Source organism: Bicyclus anynana, chromosome 9 (assembly GCF_947172395.1).
Source record: "Bicyclus anynana chromosome 9, ilBicAnyn1.1, whole genome shotgun sequence".
Lineage (NCBI taxonomy): Eukaryota > Metazoa > Arthropoda > Insecta > Lepidoptera > Nymphalidae > Bicyclus > Bicyclus anynana.
This window is the reverse complement of record NC_069091.1, coordinates 10,407,494-10,430,054: the sequence shown is the minus strand read 5'-3', so window position 1 is coordinate 10,430,054 and position 22,561 is coordinate 10,407,494. Positions and strand designations below refer to the sequence as shown.

Genomic DNA, 22,561 nt, shown 5'->3' with positions numbered 1-22,561 from the left:
TTACCCACACAGCAATGTTTTCACTATAATGTGTAAATACAAACATAGGCATATTATTTTTTAACTTGTAAGTGGATAAAAACTAAATTTCTACTTTTTATCATTAGCTTTTTCGATTAATGATCATATGTAGACACGTAAAAATTACAAAATTATTAGTTCAACTATAGAGTACTAAACGTTCATAATTAGGGCTCAGTGTTGAATTACTATGGTAAATCCCCAAATTATGCAATCAAAATACTTTTTTTTATAACTTATCGAGAACTAGGACTTTTCCATTTTATTTGGTCAAATTTTGATTATATATAGAATTATTTAGTAAACTCAATAAACGTCATTGTCATGAAATATTTATTTACATGCATTTAAAGTTGACCAAAACGCTTAAACGTTCATCTTTTGGTGCCACTGCCCTAATCGAAAGTGAATCCCTACTCTGATACGATCGGCGTCCAATTAATTAGTTGCGGCGATTTAGTTGCTGTAGATGTGCGGGCTGTCTTATATCGTTGTTAGTATCGTTGTATAGTATCGTTGTTAGTATACTCGGCAACTTAGTCGGCCAACTAAAACTTGTCAGTTTGCGGGGGCTCTTAATCTATGTCGTATTTATTCTATAGTACTTAGTACCACAGATTACAGTGTATTATTGGAAATAGATAGGCTACTCTAATTTTTTTCGGAACGCCTGTGATAGCGCCATCTAGTAAATAGCCACGGTATTTTTAGTATAGTATCCATTATTGTTATAAAAATAATAATGCATATTTTTTGTAAAGGAGAGAGATTTTTGATTTTGTAACAGTTGAAGAAACCAATATAGAAAAACAAAAAAAAAAAAGACAAAAGTTTTCTATTGATACCCCCGGGCTCAAACTCAGGATTGTTAGATCGTACCTTTGTTATACACCACTAGGCCAAATGACTATGTGGAACGTCATTGAAATTAATGTACACTTACTGTCTTTCTTTAATAATCCCTTTGCTTTAGAAATACAAACAGATTCTTCCTATTACGCGTCATAATTAAAAGGAAAAATAATTCTTTTTTTTTCGCTTTTTTTGCCGTGCTTATACGGTTTTAATCTCTAAAATCATTTTATACATATGATATCATATCATACACACCTTTAGCCATTGAATTAACTATCCTGGAATCTTAAATCTAGAATGTAGATGGCGCTGCTTCATAAAGATTTCACGTTCTTCTAAGTTCCCATGGCATGCTTAGTACTTGGTAATGGTAGTAGATTATGTTCCTTGGATTAGATCATAGAGTATAAGAGTAGTATATTACGGATTAGATTGAATAGTTATACACTCTTTGTTCACGTACCAGTTTAAAAAAACAATGATTTAAAATAAATTCTAAGTAATAAAAAAATTGCATTTTAAATATCGATTATTAATATCTATAAAAAATGATGAACATTGTGCATAATGAAAAACATAAACACTACCGTAAAAAATATCACTATATGAAATTGAAAGTGAAAAGTTTAATAATAGTAAGTAATTTTTTTTTCTATCAATTTAACTTATTTATTTTAAAAAGTGTATTGTTTTTTAAAAGTATTATTATCCAAAATACATTCACTATATCTAATCGTTCTAAGCTTTTAATCAAATTTATATTCATTAATTTAAGAACAAGTTAATTTTAAGTATATGTATATAATGTATTTAAGTACAAGTTAGGTGCAAAATGACTAGCGATTTCTACCCTCATCTTTAATTTTTTTGTTGGTAAACAGTGCACTTTGAGTATAGCTTTAGTATAGATTATCTAATAAAGACTTTGAATCTAGGAGGTTGATTAATAAATTCTCAAATTGTTTTGTGTAGCTTAGCTAGGCTGTAGGAAATCAAGAAACAACAATGAAGCTGCAATATTTCACCAGTAAAGGGGCCGGACTCATCACTGAGAGGCCATGTTTTAAATACTAGCTGCTGGACTATTGTTGTACATATTCCAACAGTCTCTTCTGACTAGTTGTAGGGTAATAGGAATATTGGTGTCATGTTTAAAAATTATTGCAAATATTCTTTAAAAATATGAATATACTTATCCACTGACTGATTTGCTGATGTTGATATTGAGTTGATACCTTCTAATAGAAGGTAATTCTAGATAGATAGTCAGTAGTGTCTATTCATACCAATAAACAATAAGAATAACAATAAAGCCAAACTCAATATGGAAAGCTTCCCAACAAACAAATTAATAATGAGGGTATAGTCGTTTTACACCTAATAACAATTTTATTTAGCTTGTTTCTTAATTATAATACCATGGGTGTTGGTTTAGGAAAATGCAGCCTTATGTGATGAAGTGGCAAAAATACAAGAAAACATCCAAATTGTTAAAGAAGAAAGAAAATTTTTACTACGAAAACTACTTGAATTTGAGAATGATGCAGATTTATTACAAACATTCTATACTAATGAACCTATAGCTTTGGCTAATGGTGCAAGATCAAAACCTAAAAAACAACGCAGTATGGAAGATGGTGGGAAGAATACTACAACATGAAAAGAGTGCTTATTATTATAAGTAAAAAAATTGTTTAGAGAGTTTAGTGAGAGTACTTTAAGCTTACTGTTGTTTAGAGAATACCATGTCTGCTTTTGTTAGCTTATTAAAAAACACCAATCTTAATTCAAAACTCAATAGAATTTTTTTTTTGGAAAGGGTCCATGTTGAACTATAAATAATTAATTTATTATGTACTGATAGGTATTTTAAATATTACTGCATCAATTAGAATAGTTTCTTGTTGATATATTATTGAGAAAGATTGTAATAGATTATTAGTTTCAATCTAGGTATATCTAATATATAAAACCCTAACAAGTGTGTCTGCGCAAGGAGTGTGAGGTGTATAGATAAAATTAATCTTTAAACCGTTAAAATGCTCAAAAATACAAAACACTGATAGAGATAAGGGGTAGATGAGAAAAAAAACCCCAAAAATATATTTATATAATTTTTTTTAACACTATACAGACATTTGAAGCAAGAAGTAGAGGAAAAGTTTTTTTTTTTTCAAAATGCCTAAAAAATTAAAGTTAAGTAAATGTAGCAATGTAGCAATGTTTCCATAATTAAAGTAAATTATCAATTTTTTTTTTAAATTCGAGTAAGTTGCCAGATGGTAAGGATAGGACATTGCTCGGGATGGGCAATACTCTGGCACTGATAGATTATAGTCACATAACCTACTTATACCTTGATATACTTGTAGGATTAGGATAATAATATAATTATGGGAGTGAAACAGCTACACAGCTTGTAAGAAAAAAGGCTTAATATTAGAAAGTAATGGTGGAAGCTAAGTAATTATTATTGCTTGTTTCTAATAATAAAAAGCTGTTTTATGAACTTAATTTCATTTATTTATTATATTACATTTCCATAGTATAAAAATACATTTCATAACTTTACCAACTTTTAATTAATTAAAAATACAATTTATTAATAATTATTTTAGTTAATTTCAATTAGCATCACAAGATGTCTATACTTTCTGATATTAATAATTTCATTTATTCTATTTTTAAAAATTTACATTTACATTTGTTTCAAAATTTACATTTTTCATCAGTTTCAACAACTAAAACATAAATGTATAAATCAGTAGAATTATTTTTGTAATACTGAAGTAGTACTTATTGAGTCAGCGAACCAAAAAGTGTGGTGAAAATGAAATACCTTTTTTTAGTTGTAATAGAACAATTATAGAACAAGCAGATGGCCCATGTGATGTTAAATATGAAACCTTTACCTATAAAAGAGCAACATTAACAACTTCACTGTCCAATGAGTCACATATGACTCATGAGGACCTTTTGAAATAAGTTCAGGAGTCATATACGAGTCATTTGTTGGTGCAACTTGGGGCTGTATTTTTGTCGTGAACGTGGCATATTGTACCAATAATAAATACGTGAACTTATAGCAAAAAACCTTAAATTTAATGAAGTGAAAAAAAATTCGTAATTTTTTTTTTTATTGGGTGCAATAATAATCATGATGAGTATTCGTAAAGGATAAGATTTTGTATTTGAATGAAATAAAACTAATGTAAAAGACATTAAAAAGGTTTTTTTAGCGAACGTGTTTTTCATTGTAGCAATCTAAACAAAATGGTTTTTTGCATGCTTTGCACTCTGTGTGCACTTGTTTGGCTTTACGAGCTAATTGCTCTTGACTTTATAGTTTGGCATAGCAACCGGAGCATCTCTTTCGAACTAATATATTTTTTACAATATTAAGCGGCATTTCTTGAAGACTAGAAGAAAGAGAGGAACTTGAAGATCAGGAAGTCAGAGAGAGCGAAGGTCTTTGGGGCACATTGGATTCTATAGTTGTTGCTGCTGGCCCGAGGAAATATCAAACTAATTGTTCTTGGACTTGCAAAACAGACAATTTCTGATGTTCTGACGCCAACTCATTGTGAATGCACCTAGAATTTATAACGGCAACTTGAAATAGAATATCAACGGCTATTTTTTTTGTACTAGTAATGTGTGCACCCGTGACCAGCGCCGGACCGAGGTAAATTTTAGAATGGAGCGAGATCCAATTATGGCGCCTTTTCTGTTTGCTCCTAACATTATATACTAGGGACGTTTGAAAAGTTCGTAGCCTAACGTATATCGGAATGTCATACATTTTTAACCGACTTCAAAAAAAGGAGGAGGTTTCTCAATTCGACCGTACGATTTCGATTCGATTCAAACCGTTTAAATCATAAAGATTTTAACTGGATTTTCAGAAACTTCTTTCAGATACGGCTTTAATTAACACAGCACTAACTTGGTACCGCCTTCAAACTGATCAGAAGATAGCACATACGATGTTATGTTTCGCTTTTAATTTAATGAAAACTTTTTTATGATATAGTAGTATACTATAAAGTGCGCGGCCTTCGGTTTTTTGCGCTTAGGTAAAATGCCCAGCCATAGTCACAGTCGGAAGCCTTATTACAAACCCCCGGCCGAAGGCCGGTTGAGAATAAAGTTCGCGGCCGAAGGCCGCGCGTTTTTTGGGCTTGGGTAAAATGCCCAGCCATGGTCACAGTCGGAAGCCCTATTACAATATAGTGCAGAATAAAGTTCGCGCGTTTTTTGCTATAGATCCGATCTTAATGAAACAAAGCCTATATGTTGTCCTGGACTATGCTTAATCTATTTGTGAAATCCGCATCAAAATTCGTCCAGTAGAACCAGAGAATAGCACGAACATACAGACAGAAGGACAGACAGACAAGAAAATAAAAAAAAAATGTTTTCGTATTCAATTGCTCATTTCTAATTGCCCTAACTTGATTTTAGTTAAATTTGGGCAAAGTACAGACACTCGATTTCTACTCTTTTATTATAGTATAGTATATAGTATAGATAGATAGATAGATTGACTTTTAGGAAGATAGCTGACATTATTGGCATCTCAACAGAAGGCAAACATCACATAATCGCCTTGGCTTCTTTGAGTTGAACAAATACGCGATCGACTGACGAATTTTCGCAACTGCTTGGAGTTGTTTAAGGCAGATACTTTTTTGTATGTTTTGTGACCATGGTTAAAACCTGAGTATATTACTTTAACTCCAGAAACAAAAGTATAGTCTAAAAAGTAGACACGACCAGGATCCAATGTTCCAAAAAGGCAGAAGCGGTTTTGCGTGTTGCAAAAGTAATGGCCTTAGTTTTTTGAGATTCGCGGGATGTAATTACGGTGGATTACTAAAAAAGGCGTAAATATAAACTCTGCTTAATAGTGAAATCTGCTGCGATGTTTCAGAGGACAAATTAAAGAAAAATGGCCATGATCATTGAGAAGAAAAGTTTTGTTTCATCAGGATAATTGGCGAGTTTCTGCTATGCTTTTAACAAACGTGTGAAATGTTGTTAAAAGCATAGCAGAAATTCATCAGTATAATTTAGAATTCTTACCTTACCACCATATTCATATGATCTAGTCTCGTCTCCATCAGACTTTTATCTATTTCCGAAGCTAGAAAAAGCACTTATCGAGTTCAAAATTTTTATGAAAGTGGTCTATGCATTTTCTAAGAGTTTAAAGAAAAAAAATAGCTGGTATAGAAATGTTTCCAGGCCTACAAAATAAGTGTATTGAGCTCTAAATAAAGTTGAAAAATAAATTAACTAAAAAATTATAGCTTTGTAGTTTCCTGGTTTACTTAGGCTACGAACTTATGGAACGCGAAGATTTTGACCATACTCAGGCCAATTGAAAATCAGGCACAATACCGTCTCTCGATCACGTGCAATCATCACCCTAGCGCCCCCGAGTACCTATAGAACCCGCGCGGCGAGTGGCGCTTGGGCGCCCCTGAGATCGCGACACCCGGGTGTAACGCACCCCCTGCACTATAAGTAAAGACTCTCTAGCTCACGCAGCGCCCGGGTGCAATCATCACCCTAGCGCCCTCTATTACCTGTATATACCCGGGTTAAAATCAACGCACTCCCTGCACCATAGGTGAAGAAAGACGCCTCTATTAGAAGTAAATTCGCGCACGTCGCGTTCATCTCTTCGCTTTAAATATAGATCTTGTCTTTACCATTTCGGCGCCCCCTAGGATTTGGCGCCTGGAGCGACCGCTCCGTTCGCCGTATGGACGGTCCGGCCCTGCCCGTGACTCACTGGACGTGGGAGAGAAAATATTTTATTCCACGCCCATGAGTCATAATGAGTCAAAAAAATCGAAATAGTAAAATAAATTGAAAACAATTATTATTTGTATGAATTATTGTTTTTTAAGGCAATGTGAATATTCTTTAATCTAACGGAACAAGAAAAATGCTGGATGTGGGCAGTCGATTTTTTTTTGTATGGGGTCAGTGAAGTTGTTAATTATAAAATGTCTTGAAATGTTTTCCCATAATGCAGGGACCACAGTGAGTAAAAAGTTTTATTTGCAAGAAACAAGATCTACCTTACATTTTTACAATATGATTGATAGATAAGACAACACCTTGTCTTTAACAATATATTTAAAATATTTACATGAAAAATTTTAAACAGTTACATACTTAGACATCACAATGAACAGATTTGAATTATCATGTCTTATGGAAAGTGACAAGGTCCAGCTTGGAGAGCAGACTAGAATATGCCAAGAACCAACTTCTAGTCTGCTGCTCTCTAGCCTTCATGCTGATTTATCTAATTTTTTTTAGATTGTAGTTATGCAAATGCTGCAACAGTCACTAGTGGACTAAATAAATAAATAAATGTATATGAAAAAAACTTTACAATTTTTTAAAATATCAACTATTGTCCATGATCCAAATAGTCAGGGACATTTGATATTACTCTAACAATTGGATCAATGGTTATATTGTTTTAACAGTAGTCTGCCTGGGTTCAAAAAACTGCTTTATACCAACACTTTTCTATTATTGCTTGTGATGATTACACATATTATAACCCAAATGTTAGCAATGTCTCATTGTCTTAAGTATCACTATCAGAAGCTTCATCATCATCAAAAGATAAAAGTTGTTTATTTTTTTCTTGCTTTTTCTTAGGTAAAACCTTTTTTTGGTCTGTTTTATTGGATGTTTTTGATTTAAATACAACTTTCTGGGATAAGTCCGCCTTGGTTTCAGATTCTACTTTTTTTATTCTCTCTTTTTCTACTTCTGCTTCCTCAGCAGTTAGGTCACCTTTCTTAAGAACCACTACTTGCGGTAGTTCGCTATCATCATCATCGACAAAATCCTCCTCAGCATTGTCAAGTTTGTCGAATTTATGATTGGTATTATCGTAACCAGCTTCCTTTTTTAACATTTTCAAAAAAGGTGGATCTTCAGGCTTGATGTAGTTTATATTTCGTTTTCTATTCATTTCTATTTCAATATTTTATATTATAGTGAAAACTGAAAAGTACTTCTTAATTAATTTAAATGAAATGTTATTTTTTCTTGTTTAACAACAATAAAATTAAATAATAGTTTGTGTACCTGTACCTGCTACATACATGTGTATTGTCATTTGTCAACCTCAACGTATATGTGTATTATCTATGACCTCAACCACAAACGTCAAATGATAAGAAGATGTCAACAACTTGTCAAGTTTTATTCCAATCTATTTTACTCTGTGATGATATTCAATTTCCTCAGAGTAAAACACTCTATGAATGGAAAAGTTGCCTTCGCTTCCAAATATATTCAAACTCAGATTTCCTGTATGTATACGTATACGTACTCATAGGAATCAAAGGACCATCAACATCGAATGGTTATTATGAACCTTTATTGAGTGATTAAAATTATCTATGGAAATCTATACTTTTGTCTTTGGGGACAAGGGACAATAATCCAAAAAATAGAAAAAAATGTGTCTATCTATGGTCAACCGGCGTCTGATAAATGTTTTTGTTTATTTGTGAAATCTTAATAATAAATGATGTAAAATTTAAAACATGTCTGTATTATCGGAATATAAATTTTTTTTCCCAATAGACAGTATTCAAAAAGTATGTGATCTGTTCGAGGAGCAATTGCGCAGCAATAAAGAACCGGATTTGGCATTGTTTTCCATCGTAGTTGGAGCTGTTGAAAATAACTTAACAAATGTTAAAAACAGTGAGAAAGACGTTAATTTGTCCTCAAACAAATTTATTAAAATGAAGTTTCCCTCCGTGGAGTGGGAAGAAGTTAAAACACTTTACGAGCGCTTCGTGTCTCTGATGAAGAACGGCGTCGACACAAAGCTGTTAAACGGAGAACACGCTACTCGTGATTTGGTGAAACGAGTGGCGGACGTGGTTTGGAACTCCCTGACACGCAGTTACTACAAGGACAGGGCACATTTACAATCTGTGTACAGCTTTTTAAAGGGAAACAAGTTGGACTGTTTTGGAGTCGCCTTCGCAGTAACTGCCGGTTGTCAAGTTCTTGGTAAAGAGGATGTGCACTTGGCTCTGTCAGAAGACCACGCGTGGGTAGTTTTTGGAAAAGATGGAGCTAACACTGCTGAAGTAAGATATCTTTCTGTGAAACTAGTTTGCCCTGAATACATCCTGTTCCAAAACCAGATTCATTCCATTTGCTTTAGCAGACTAATATAAATTCTATCCAGATCAATTCTGCCTTTAAGCAGTGATTTATTAACAAAAATCCTTGAATTAGTACTTTTTTAGTTTTCTGAAAATTTTCTATTTTATCTTTGAATTCTATGCTGTCACAAATTATTATATTATTATATAATTTATCCTGAAAGTTGTATTGTGGTTTTAACAACTTTGAGCCATTGATGCAATGTAGCCAATGTTTAAGTAACAAGTCAGACAATTTATTTTAATTTTTGCCTTGGTTGTAGTTAGGGAACATTAACATTTATTAGGGATTGTTTTTTTTTTATTCTTTACAAGTTAACCCTTGACTGCAATCTCACCTGATGGTAAGTGATGATGCAATGAAAATCCACACCCATTTTGGTTCCTACACAACATCATACAAGAATGCTAAACCGCTTGGTGGCTTGATATTTTTTTATTTTTTTTATTCTTTTACAAGTTAGCTCTTGACTACAATCTCACCTGATGGTAAGTGATGATGCAATCTAAGATGGAAGCGGGCTAACTTGTTAGGAGGGGGTTGAAATGCACACCCCTTTCGGTTTCTACACGACATGCTAAATCGCTTGGCGGCTTGGCATATTTGCCAGCCAGACCTGGACCAATGAAGAAAACCTCAATTGGCCCAGCCTGGGATTGAACTCAGAACCTCTGTCTTGTAAATCCTCCGCACATATGACTGCACCATGGAGGTGCAATATTTATATTATAGAGTGAAACACCACTTGTGGCATAAAGCCATTTGAGCAGAGTGGCAGGTCTAAGCTCATTATTTTTATACTTTATTTATAGGAGAGAGGAAGCAAAAGCCTTGCTGTGGGCCACTATAAGCTTTTGATATTAATGATAATAGTAAAATCAAGTCAAAATTTATTTATTTTAAGGCTTAGTTTACAAGCAATTGAATTGAAAAATAACTTTGAAGCACTCAGCTAGGTTATTTATATTTATATATTAATAATAATTATCTCTTATTTATTTATTTATCTTTCTTTTTAAAATTTTTAACAATGTTAATATAAAAATATAATACAAAACACTATTAAAAATTAAAAAAAAATATTAATTATTATTATATAATATTATATTATTATTATTATATTATCTGTTTTATCAGGTAACTTGGCATGGTAAAGGCAATGAAGACAAAAGAGGCAGGTCCGTCGGAGAAGGAGTGCTTGCCCGATCTTGGCTGTATGTGGCTGGCAAGCCTGTTGTGTGCACACGGGTAATGGAACTTGCAGCTTTAGTGTCGTCCATTAACCCAACACTAACTCCCACTATTGATGTGCATGAAGTGGCCCAGATGCAACACAGGCTACTTTGGTTGCTTTATGATAAAGGTAATTAATTAAATAATACTTTGAACCTTTTTAGGGTTTCATACGCTATTACTAAGATGCTGCTGTCCAACTATATGTTTGTCCATCCAAGTGTCACCGGGCTTAGTTTCATGAATTGTGATAGTCAATTGAAGTTTTCGGTTGCCTCTATAACAATGCATATTAAAAAACTAAAAAAAAAATTTAAGAGTACCATACAAAAAACATGATTTTGTGGCCATTTTTATAGATAATGTTAAACAACCCATTGTGTGCAAGTCTGACATGCACTTGGTCGATTTTATTCTTTAAATTTTTGCACTAGGCCTGGCTGTTAACTGTTGTCCTTGACTTACTCCTCCTTTAAGTTAAAAGTGACAAGTTAGCCCTTGACACGCGCCCTTGTTGTCATACTACTATTTGAAGATACATACACAGTTGTTTAAAATGTATAGAAACATAAGTTGTATTATATATGTATATTAATAATAATACAAGTTACTTTTTCAGGTCATTTAGATGCATACCCTATGGCTTTAGGGAATCTTGGTGATTTAGATGAGTACATGAAAATATCTAATTGTACAGAAGAACCAGAGAGTTCTGCATTAAAAAATGAAACTGGAGTCACAAGTACAAATACACCTCGGCCAGATTCTGCAACTTTGTACGTACAAGCAATACGATCATCACGAACCTATTATGAGGACCGCCATGTGTACCCTTATACATTTCAAGGAGGATATTATCACAGACACAAAATGTATAAAGAAGCTTTTCATGCCTGGGCCTGTGCTGGGGATGTGATCCGACAGTAAGTCATACAGACACTTAATGGATTGCTTTATTTATTTTTATACTAGCTCTTTTTTACCAGAAATCTTCACAGGCATTCAAAGAACTCTCTACTAAAGTATCATCACAATCTGATTAATGGTTTTGGAATTTACAGAGGCCAAACAAATGAACATTGATTTTTATTTTTTACTAGTGGCGCCCGCGACTTCGTCCGCGTGGAAATCAATGTAAGACAGATAGACAAAAAATCGAAAAAAAAGACAGTATCAATTACATAATGCCCCCGACAAGAATTTTCAAAATATCTTCAATGTGCAGAATGTAAAAAATGTACATATTACAGTTTTATTATGAGTTCTAGATGGCGCTAGTAGTCCTTAATTCCAAGGTAACGTTTGGTGTTACAAATAGTATAAGTAAAATCTCAAATTGTGAATTAATGTATAGAATTTGATCAGTTTTATTCTCTTCTTTGTCGCTGCGCTCTTGACAGAGCGGTCGTGGTCTTTAGGACGTGTTGGAGGCAGATGTAATACGCCTCACGAGCATTCGCCACTTCTCCCTTTGTGTAGTGAGTCGCGTACATTCATGCAAGGGACCGCCTACAGCAGATTTAATATAAGTATAGATATTGATAAGAGATTGTTGTAGAAAATCATGTTCTGCCTTTGATCCTCAATTTCTTGATTATCAGTAAAGTAAGTTGTAAAAGTGTACTTAACAACACACACAAACCAATAAATGGTTCCCCTGCATGGTTCCCGTTTCCATAGGAGTATGGGGATAAAATATAGCCTATAGCACTCGGGGATAGTGTAGATTCAGCAACAGTGAAATAATTTTTCAAATCTTTTCAATAGTTTCAGAGCCTATTCATTGCAATGAAACAATCAAATTTTTCCTTTGTATAATATTATTATAGATGAGAATGAAACTTAATCAATAACCAGATTTTTTTTTAATTAATGTAATTTGACCATTTATGTAAATTACAGCTATAACTATTCAAGAGATGATGAAGAAATTTACAAAGAATTTTCTGAAATTGCGAATGAACTTATACCCCAGTTGATGAAAGCTGAAAGTTCTGGACATTCTGCCAGATCTATATTGAAAGATCCAGAATGTTTTGCATCTCTTCTCAGGTGAGCTAGTTTATTATTATATTTAAATTTATTTAAAAATTAATATTTAAATAATTATTATAATTAATATTTAAATATTATATTTAAATAACTTGTTTCATCCTGAACAGTATGGTTTTACAAAAGGTCGCAATACAACTGATGCAGGGGCTAAACTTTTAAAACATATTTATGAAGCATGGGAAGGTTCTAAGAATGCTATTGGTGTGTTCTGTGATCTGTCCAAGGCGTTCGATTGTGTTGACCATAACACCCTTCTACTCAAGTTAAGCCACTATGGCATCAAAAGTGTTGCACTCGATCTCATTGCCTCTTATCTCAGTGATAGAACACAAAAGGTATGCATAAATGATATAAAGTCGCACGGTTCCACTACCATAATGGGCGTCCCACAGGGTTCAATTCTGGGTCCTTTTCTATTTTTAGTGTACATAAACGATTTACCATACCATGTCAGCGGCATATGTGAGATTGTACTGTTTGCTGATGACACATCCTTAATTTTTAAGTCCGACAGAAATAAAGATAACTCTGACGACGTAAACCGTGCCATATCGCATGTGTCGCATTGGTTCACTGCAAATAATCTACTTTTGAATGCCAAGAAAACTAAATGTATTGAGTTTTCATTGCCAAATGTTAAAAAATTAGATAAGTCTATAATGATCGATGGTGAAACACTGGAAATGGAGAGTTCCACAGTTTTCCTGGGAGTGACCTTGGATTGTAAACTTCAGTGGGGTGCTCATATAGAAAAACTGTCTGGTAAACTTAGCCCAGCGGCATTTGCCGTGAGAAAAATAAGACAGTTTACTGATGTTGATACAGCTAGGCTTGTTTATTTTGCGTACTTTCACAGCGTAATGTCTTACGGTATTTTATTGTGGGGCAAGGCTGCCGATATACAATCTATATTTGTACTTCAAAAAAGAGCAATTCGAGCAATATATCAATTAAAATCACGCGAGTCCCTTCGTCAAAAGTTTAAAGAAATAGGTATACTAACAGTAGCCTGTCAATATATATATAACAGTATAGTATAAGTAAGACAAAATATTAATTTGTACAAACGAAAAGGAGATTTAAACCCACGTCTTACTAGACATGGGCATAAGTTAGTTATTTCTGCATATCGTCTCCAAAGAGTAAAAAAATCTTTTGTAGGTTTGGGTGTACTCTTCTATAATAAGATCCCCAAGACTGTGATGGACCTGCCAATGCATAGCTTTAAGCAATGTGTTAAAAAACATTTACTTAGTCGAGGGTACTACAACATTGATGAGTTCCTTAATGATAAAGATGCTTGGAGGCCGTTGGATCAGCTTCCACCTTCACACAGAAAGTAAAACTATAAAAAATGTAAACAGTAATTGTTATTAATTGTAAATTATAATACTGTATGACTTTTTCAAAAGAGCAACTGTTGAGTTTCTTGCCGGTATCTTCTCAGCAGAACCTGCCTTCCGAACCGGTGGTAGAATCTTTACAAACAGTCAAATGACGTGTCAAAAGTGCTTGTAAACTGAGCCTACTTGAAATAAATGATTTTTGATTTGATTTGATTTGATTTGATTTGATATTTTACTATCTAAGTTTGAATTTAGTATGTCAAGCTGTTTTGAGATTTTGTGATAGCCTAGTGTATATCTGCCTTCGATTTTGAGGGTGTAGGTTTGAATCCGGCCTGGGGCATGCACCTCCAACTTTGCAGTTATGTGCATTTTAAGAAATTGAATATCACGTGTCTCAAATGTGGAAGGAAAAACACAGTGAGGAAACCTGCATACCTGAGAATTACCTTGATTCCCTATGTGAGTATAAAAAATTCCAAAAAAAAGAAATCCAACCATTCCATTCCATTCCAACAGTAAGCCAGTAAGTTCATGGTATATTACTCATGCGTTTAATGAAATTTGAGCATTTAAGAAATACATCTCAATACATACATATTATTATGTGCTGGGGTTTAATAATTAGGAATGTTTACTCTGATGATGACAACACATTTTGTACCAATTTTGAACCTTAAATTCCTAGTACTTATATTCTTTCTTACTATATTTATATACATGCTCGTGCTAGTATATACAGAACATAATATGGAAACTATTTGATTGAATACTTAAGGATTTATGTTGTTATTGGAATAATAAAAAGATTTAATTCATTTCATATGGAACTTTTCTTAAAATAACAAAATTATTATGCATTTCAGGTTCTATGACGGGATATGTAAATGGGAAGAGGGAAGCCAAACACCCATCCTGCACATTGGCTGGGCAAAACCACTCGTGAGCACCATATCAAAGTTCGACGCTGAAGTGAGAGCGCAAGTAAACATTGTCTGCAGTCCCGACGATGGTGAGTCTACTGAGGAAACTGAAAAAACTGAAAATTCGACTCAAAAAGAGGATAACGAGATGGACAATGACATATGGAACAACAATGAAAACGCAGAGCTGTCAGTGAGGGAGCAGCTGACTGCGGCAGTGAACAGCAGGCCTCGTGTCACTCTGTACAGCCACAAGATGGCCGCACTCAAGCCGTTGCTGTTGGCCGAGCGTCTCAACACTCACGCACTGCAGCTGCAGTTGACTGCGCAGAGTCAGTTGCAGAGGCCGCAGCCACCAGCCAAGAGATCCAAAGAGGATGAAGAGCACAACGCTCAAGCGCCGACGGCACGAGCGAAGCGCGCTCGTCGTGAACGCTAAGTACGATTTGTCGATTCATTAGCAACCTATTTTCGGCTCACTGTTGAGCACGAGTCTCATTTCAGAATGAGAGGGGCTAGGCCAATGCAGATTGGCAGACTTCAGACATATAGAGAATTGAGAAAATTTTCAGGTATGCAGATTTCCTCACAATTTTTCCTTCACTGTTCGAGACACGTGATATTTAATTTCCTTAAATGCACATAATTGAAAAGTTGGATGTGCATGCCCCGGACCGGATTTGAACCTGCACCCTCCGATTTGAAGGCAGAGGTCATATCCACTGGGCTATTACGGCTCTCACGGATTTTTGTGAGGTTTGTCACGACACGACGGGCCGTCGCTATAGCCCACTGTGGTGGACCAACCTGTTATTGGGATGGTATCAGTGACAGTTTTGTGCCACACTTCAAAGGATTAAAACCAAGAATGTCGATTAGCCTCTATGTGGCCCAATGCTGTTTTTGAAATGATTTCTTTTGAATTGACTTGATTAGGCCTGTTGTGATTTCAGACCAATTATTGTATAGGACCTGCCTCGCTTGACGTTACTTTTCTATCAAAGTATATGATCAACGATCTAATGCGATTATAAAAACTATAAGATAAAGATAAGATAAATATACTTTATTTGCACACCACAAAGACAAAAACAAGTGAAATAAAAAACAAATTAGGAAGAGATCAGCATACAAAAGGCGGCCTTATCGCTAAGTAGCGATTTCTTCCAGGCAACCTTCGGTTTAGGAAAACTTAAGGACATCAGCAGGTGACGTAAAACAAAAATAACCATAGTATTAGTAATACACATACATACAAATAATTTACATCCTAATACATAAACAATATTACACAAATACCTACAATAATGAATAAAATACATATCAAAATATACTAATAAATACCTTATATTGAAAAGAAATAATATACACAGATTGTCTTTACTGCACCAGATAATGAGACTTTACGGCATTTTTAAAAATGTCCAGTGTCTTTGATTGCCGTATGTTTAAAGGGAGAGCATTCCATAACTTAACGGCTTGCACAACGAAAGAATGTTTATAAAATTTCGTCTTATGCACGGGTAAACATAGAGTTAGTAATCGACACTGTCTCAGTTCAGACTGCACTCCCTGAAACGTAAATTTCTCCTTCAGATATCTCGCGTCCGCATAATCTAAAACCGAAAGAAAAAGAGAATGTGCTAACATAACTTTAGTAGGAATTGGTAAAAATGATCTTAAACGTCTCTATAGTATCGATATAGTATCTCTATAGTATCGATGTTAAATAGTTGTAATCATGTTTGTCGGTTAAAGAGCTCTTTTTTTTATAGATTTATTTGTAATCAACAGCGTAACAGTAGGTACATAATTATTAGATTACATAGGTTTAAAACTAAGGCCTTAAACTTGAAAAATACTTTTCTGTGTTGTGTTAATTGAATGGTGTGAAAAACGGGCAAAAACTTTTAGTTTAGTATAAGATATATACCAAATCTAAGCTTGTTTTCCTTAGAAAATGACAGACAATTTTGTTCGTGACTATGAGTGCAATACAGGTCCTCCTTCTATAATTGGTCTGAGGTTGTGATGGATAGATAACATCTACCATTTTTTTTCTTATATACATTGCTAGCCGACGCCCCGCAGTTTCCCGTTCCCGTGAGACGGGATAAAATATACAGCCTATGACCATACTATTTTGGTTATAAACCAATCACCCAGTTGAAGGGGCTATTACAACCCATCGTACATTCTGTACAATAACATGTAAATATACAAATATTATTATTGCATAATAAATAGTATATTTGATGATTAAGAATTAGAATTTAGTGTAATACTTTTATTTGATAGAACAGATGATAGTTCAAAAATTGTGCTTCATTTTGCAAGCTATAGTCTAGTCTGACTGTTGTCATGGAGAACTCTAAAATAAACTGCAGCAAAAATGGAAGGAATGTCTTTATATAATAATTTCGAAATTGTGCGAGGAGTAGTGTTTCATAGTAAGATATTACTTTACGCTTTTTAAATCATTTTCAGACTTTAATGGACTAGTGTCATCCCAATCTCTCCTTATAGAAAAGGACGTGCAGTTGCAAGGGCGTTCATATAATGAAACTGTAAAATAATACCAAGCTTCTCAGGCACTTAACGAATGCCTTCTTTTATAACAAAAAGTTAGGGTTTTAGATTGTCGTAAGGTTGCCATACCTACTATCGGCAAAAATGTAGCGCCAAGGGATTTATGTTCCTATATGTTGTAGTTCAGAAACCACTCTAGGCACATAATATATGAATTAAATCACACTCCTTCCAAGCAACCATTGTCGTCTTCACCTAACATCGCTGATAAATGTTAATTTTCTGATAAAATAACATATTAACCTCCAGGCGACTTACCTACTAACCTACATGTTTTTTTTAAATTAACGGTTAAGTGAGTAAGAAGTAACTTATTATAACAAAGTAAATAGTTTATAAAAAAAACAGCTATTGTATTTTCCGATTTCACTTTTGAACATAGTTTTAAGATATTTAGTGCAGGTGCGAAGATTGTTGCATAGCTAAGAATGCAAAATATGAGGGCTGAATTCCAGTTAAGAGTAAATCAAAAATTTTCATTAGTAACTGAACTTAGGGCCAGACTAAATAAAAACTGATGCAGAGGTCAGGATTTAAAAGTGCTCTTGTTACTATTCTCGTAACGAATATAAATAGAAGCAACGACATTTCATACAATAGACATGTTACATGCCTACAAAATCACCGCAAATAGTGTTCCGGATTTAGAGACTCCACTGCTCATGTATATACAGTTTTTACAGTTCCTGAACACACGACTCAACATAGTCAGTGGCGTAGTGTGTACAAATCTAGGCGTGGGCAAAAATGCATCGCGAGGCCCCGACGAAAAACTAGAGTAGGTTCTCATTTGTCCGAAACTGATATTTTTTTTGTTTGAATGAGTAGGTATAACTCAATGAAACAAGAATGTCTCCTTTAGATATAAGTAGTGCTTTATTATTTAAAGCCATTAATATCAATAATACAATTAATATAATATTCGTATGATAGTGAACAAATAAAACCGTGCTGAAAAAGAATATCATCTATATTATTATTACGGAGTGGGAAATTTTGTGGGGCCTCGCGTGGGGCCTTGTAGCTCCGCGAGGCCCCTTTGGATGCGAGGCCCACGCCTTGTTACGTCACTGGACATTGTATACAATATATAGGTATTATTTGTTTAAATAACTTTCTTGGTTTAGTATGCTACTCAAATTAAGACAATTAGCCGCTTTTGTCCGCCTTAATTTTAAAGCGCTAGTGACATATTTCTATTACGAGTATAAAATCTTTGAGTAGAGGGGATAAATAGTACCAAAAATGTAAATGTACAAGATCCATATCAAAAATTTTTAACCTATTCTTAACTTAAATCTATTAGTGGAATTCGGTCCACATATTTAGCGTACTGACTTATCTCTAGCGGTCTATTTTCCACGACGCCCGCTATTACAGCTCTTCCGAAATACACATTTAAAAAGACACCAAAATGTCTCTGTAAATAATAATTGTTCCATTGAACTCTCTTGAAGGTAGATCAGATATTGTTAAGTATCTGAATATTTTTTCATGATCACTATGTTCGCTTGCTTTAAGGTAGAGTCCTTTTCATGAAAGAAGTCCCGCGGTTAAAACCTGAACTAAAATTATTGACAGCGCCTTATCAAATGACCGCCGTTACTAAATGACAATGAGCGCCATTAAGACATTAAAGGCCGTACAGACTACTTTTAGTCGAGTTCGAACAATTTTTAGCCGGTAAATTCAATAATTGTTCGTACTCGACTAAAATACTAAAGTAGTCCGAACTAGGCCTTAGCGCCGCGTCTGGGTGACTTCTTTCATGAAAAGAACTATATGTCTAATCGGATCACAGTTTTAAAATTAATATGTATACGTTCTATAAGTTATGTTGTTGAAGATATTTTTTTTTGCTTTTACTTTTCAGTATAGGTACCTGTGTCGTCAAAAACTGTTCGCCTCAAATATATTGTTATGTTGATTTGCTACCCCATGTAAGTTAAATCAAATAAAATTTTAATATTTTTCAAGAAAATATCCATGTAAAATTTGTGGCTATATACATGGGGATTTCCATACACGAACTAAAATTGTTGGTGAATTGTTCTTTATTAAGAGTTGCAGTTTTTAAATGGAATCTAATATTTAAAAATGTTCTTAGAATGTTAATATTGCTTTAAATTGTTTATAAAGTTGTATGCGTAGCATAATTGTGAAAAGAGTGAAACTCTTTATTTGTTATTATTTATTACTTTACGTTCCGTTATATCAACTGTACATGGCTTCGTAAATCTTCTGTTTTTTATTAATAAACTATGGATAATAATTAAGTCACTTTAGAGTAACTAAAACTGTTTAAGCTGTTGCCATGTACAAATTTTGTAGATCCTAAAAGGATACTTAATATTATTATTATTAGTAGGCATAGAGATTCATATAATGTTAAACTATTGTTTATAAATTGTTGTATTACATTGGTTTTGGCCAATATGCGTCTTATAAATTTAATTTAAGATTATTTTATTGAAATTTAAAATCAGAATAAGTTATAATTGAAAAAATATTTTCATATGTTAATTATTATTGGTGAAATAAAGAAAAAATCCTTCTAAAAGGGTAAAAAAAAATGATGTATAAAAAGATGTTACTTTCTGTAATTTGATCAGATTATGTAAATGTATCGAATTTCTAGTAATCAAAATATTAACGGGGACTTTTCCAAAAAAGATTTTATTATGTGTTAGTTAACAAACTGTTTCCACACTCTAACTTAAACTGCACCCCAGATTCCCTTCCAAATGGAGATTTGTCGATAATTGTTTGAAAAATGGCTATTCGGAAGCAGTGGCGTAGCTAGGTAACCAAGGGTCCTGGTGCACATTATAAAAAGTAAAAATAGGACCCCACTACACTACTATTAAAACTGGTTAGGTTTTATCTTAAAAATCTAATATATAACTCAAAGGTTGACTGACTGACATAGTAATCTATCAACGCAAAGCCCAAACCACAGGACGGATCGAGCTGAAATTTGGCATGCTGGTAGATGTTATGACGTAGGCATCTGTTAAGAAAGGATTTTAATCAATTCTACCCCCAAGGGGATTAAAGTTTGTATGAAACTTTGTCAGTTTTAAACCAATTGGGCTGAGATGCATAAAGCTACTATGACGTAGGCATCCCCTAAGAAAAGATTTTGATAAATTCCACCCCATTTGTATAAATCTTGGATGGATTTGTAAAAAATTAAATTCCACGCGGATGAAGTCGTGGGCGTCCGCTATTACAAATACATAAAATGCTAAATTGCTATATCATCAGCTCGTTTTCATTTTCGAAATTTTGTAAATTCAGTCCGATCGCGATTTTCTGGTAAGTATTAGAGGCCCCCCTGAGCTTGACGGTACCGGGCATTGCACGCCTAGGCCCTTGGTAGCTACGCCATTCGGAAGTCATGTAGACTCGCATTGCGCGAAGAAATCGCATAAAAGTCGCACGCAGTTCGCTTCATAAACAGTGCAAATCTAAAAATCATAAAAAAAAATCACTGAAATGTCATTTTACTGACTGGAATTAATAATCGATAAGATTAATCGTATGTACGATTATTAATTCCAGCCAGTAAAATGACATTTCTATGACAGTTTCACTTGTTTACTGAATTGAATTAATAATCATACTATACAACTAAATAGACTTATCAGCAAAGCATGCGCGGTTGCGTGGACATTTGGAAACTGAATTCTGGACCGACAAAACTTACCTATTAAACAACCTATGAAGCGAACTGCAATAATTAAGCTATTTCAATAATTCTTTTAAGTATATTAATTACATCTCTCAACTTTAATTTTGATAAATAATTGTGATAAAAGTAGATTTTAGAAAACTTCTCCATTTGTGTAGTTTAAATGAATAAGCTAAAATATTGTGTAAGTATCCGATTGTGAATAATTTAATGTGATCATAGTTGCATTTATAGTTTTTAAATATTGATTGATTTTACATTTTATCTGCACTTCAAAATGTAAATAAATTTGATTTATTATATATTTACGAGTATTATTATTTGTACCCGTACTTCGACGTGTTTATATTCTTTCTATGAACATGCGTAAACGTAAAGGCAGATTTACATTTGTCTGACTCTGTTAATACAAATACAAATACAAAATGTATGAAACCGATTCTGTTCTGATGCGTCACAAGACGACACGTCAGACAAATATAAATCTGGCTTAACTTTTAACTAAGAGGTCCGATTTATTAATTTTTTTTACTAGGTAGAATATATTTATATTTGGTCCTATAAAAATTAAAAAAAAATCAATTATAATGTCTTTATAGTTCAGACTACTTTGGTAGGTCGAGTACAATCGATTTTTGGGCGGTAAATCCAAAAATCGATTGTACTCGACCTACCAAAGGTTCTCGACTATAGTACTAATTCTAAAGTAGTTAGGCCTAGTTCGTAGTCGAGTACGAACGATTTTTGGATTTACCGTCCAAGAATCGTTCGTACTCGACTAAAATACTTTAAACAGTAGTCTGAACTAATAGACCGTACAGACTACTTTAGTATTTTAGTCGAGTGCTTTGCGCAATACTTAATTTTTAACCGACTTCCAAAAAGGAGGAGGTTCTACGTTCGGCTGTATGTATGTTTTTTTTTTTTTTATGTATGTCCAGCGATAATTCCGTCAATTATGGACCGATTTTGAAAATTCTTTTTTTGTTTTGTAGGGTTTACTTTCAGGGTGGTCCCATTTTTTTCATGTCAGGATCTGATGATGGCATCCTGGAGAAATTGAGGGGAACTTTCGAAAGTTGTAGAGACGGCTAGTACGTACGTTTGTTAGTGTTTTCATAAGGTATTTTAAACCACTACAACTTTATGAAGATTTGGAGTTGGTCTGATGATGGAGCCGAAACACAGACGATGGAACTCGTCAAGGATTTACAGCAGTCACCTTTTGTTTGGGCTTAATTAATTTGTATTGATGAGTACTTTCCACCTATATGGTTTGTGACTGTATTAAGGGGCTGGTGATGAAGACGAGGGACAGTGAAGAGAACTCCTCGACGGTTCACAGTAGCTACCTTGTGTTTGGACTTGATAAATTTGTATTGATGAGAACTTACCACCTAGATGGATTGTGACTGTATTAAGGGTCTGATGATGAAGACGAGGGACAGTGAAGAGAACTCCTCGACGGTTCACAGTAGCTACCTTGTGTTTGGACTTGATAAATTTGTATTGATGAGAACTTTCCACTTAGATAGGTTGTGACTGTACACACGTAGTGGGTATGCTAACACTAAAAATAAAAAAATAAAAATTTTAATAAAAAAAATTCAACCGACTTCCAA

The 22,561-nt window shown here is 33.9% G+C and overlaps 2 protein-coding genes across 3 annotated transcripts; one reads left to right on the top strand and one right to left on the bottom strand.

Moving 5' to 3' along the window:
• Window positions 1–3,376: 3,376 nt before the first annotated feature.
• Window positions 3,377–8,043, bottom strand: LOC112055818 (uncharacterized protein KIAA1143 homolog). 2 transcript variants are annotated; one of them, XM_024096060.2, is made up of 2 exons: window positions 7,999–8,043; window positions 3,377–7,914 (listed from the first exon to the last, which is right to left on the bottom strand). In XM_024096060.2, exon 2 carries the CDS (start codon window positions 7,880–7,882, stop codon window positions 7,490–7,492), a length of 393 nt encoding a protein of 130 aa, XP_023951828.1. In that variant the 5' UTR covers window positions 7,883–7,914; window positions 7,999–8,043; the 3' UTR covers window positions 3,377–7,489. The 2 variants fall into 2 exon arrangements, with proteins under 2 accessions (XP_023951828.1, XP_023951829.1); XM_024096061.2 differs by having other exon boundaries at window positions 8,005–8,043.
• A 91-nt stretch (window positions 8,044–8,134) lies between these two features.
• Window positions 8,135–21,243, top strand: LOC112055821 (menin). Its single transcript, XM_024096066.2, has 5 exons — window positions 8,135–9,020; window positions 10,237–10,462; window positions 10,952–11,255; window positions 12,235–12,384; window positions 14,600–21,243. The coding sequence occupies exons 1-5, from the start codon at window positions 8,463–8,465 to the stop codon at window positions 15,093–15,095; spliced, it is 1,734 nt and encodes a 577-aa protein (XP_023951834.1). The 5' UTR covers window positions 8,135–8,462; the 3' UTR covers window positions 15,096–21,243.
• The last annotated feature ends 1,318 nt before the right edge of the window (window positions 21,244–22,561 follow it).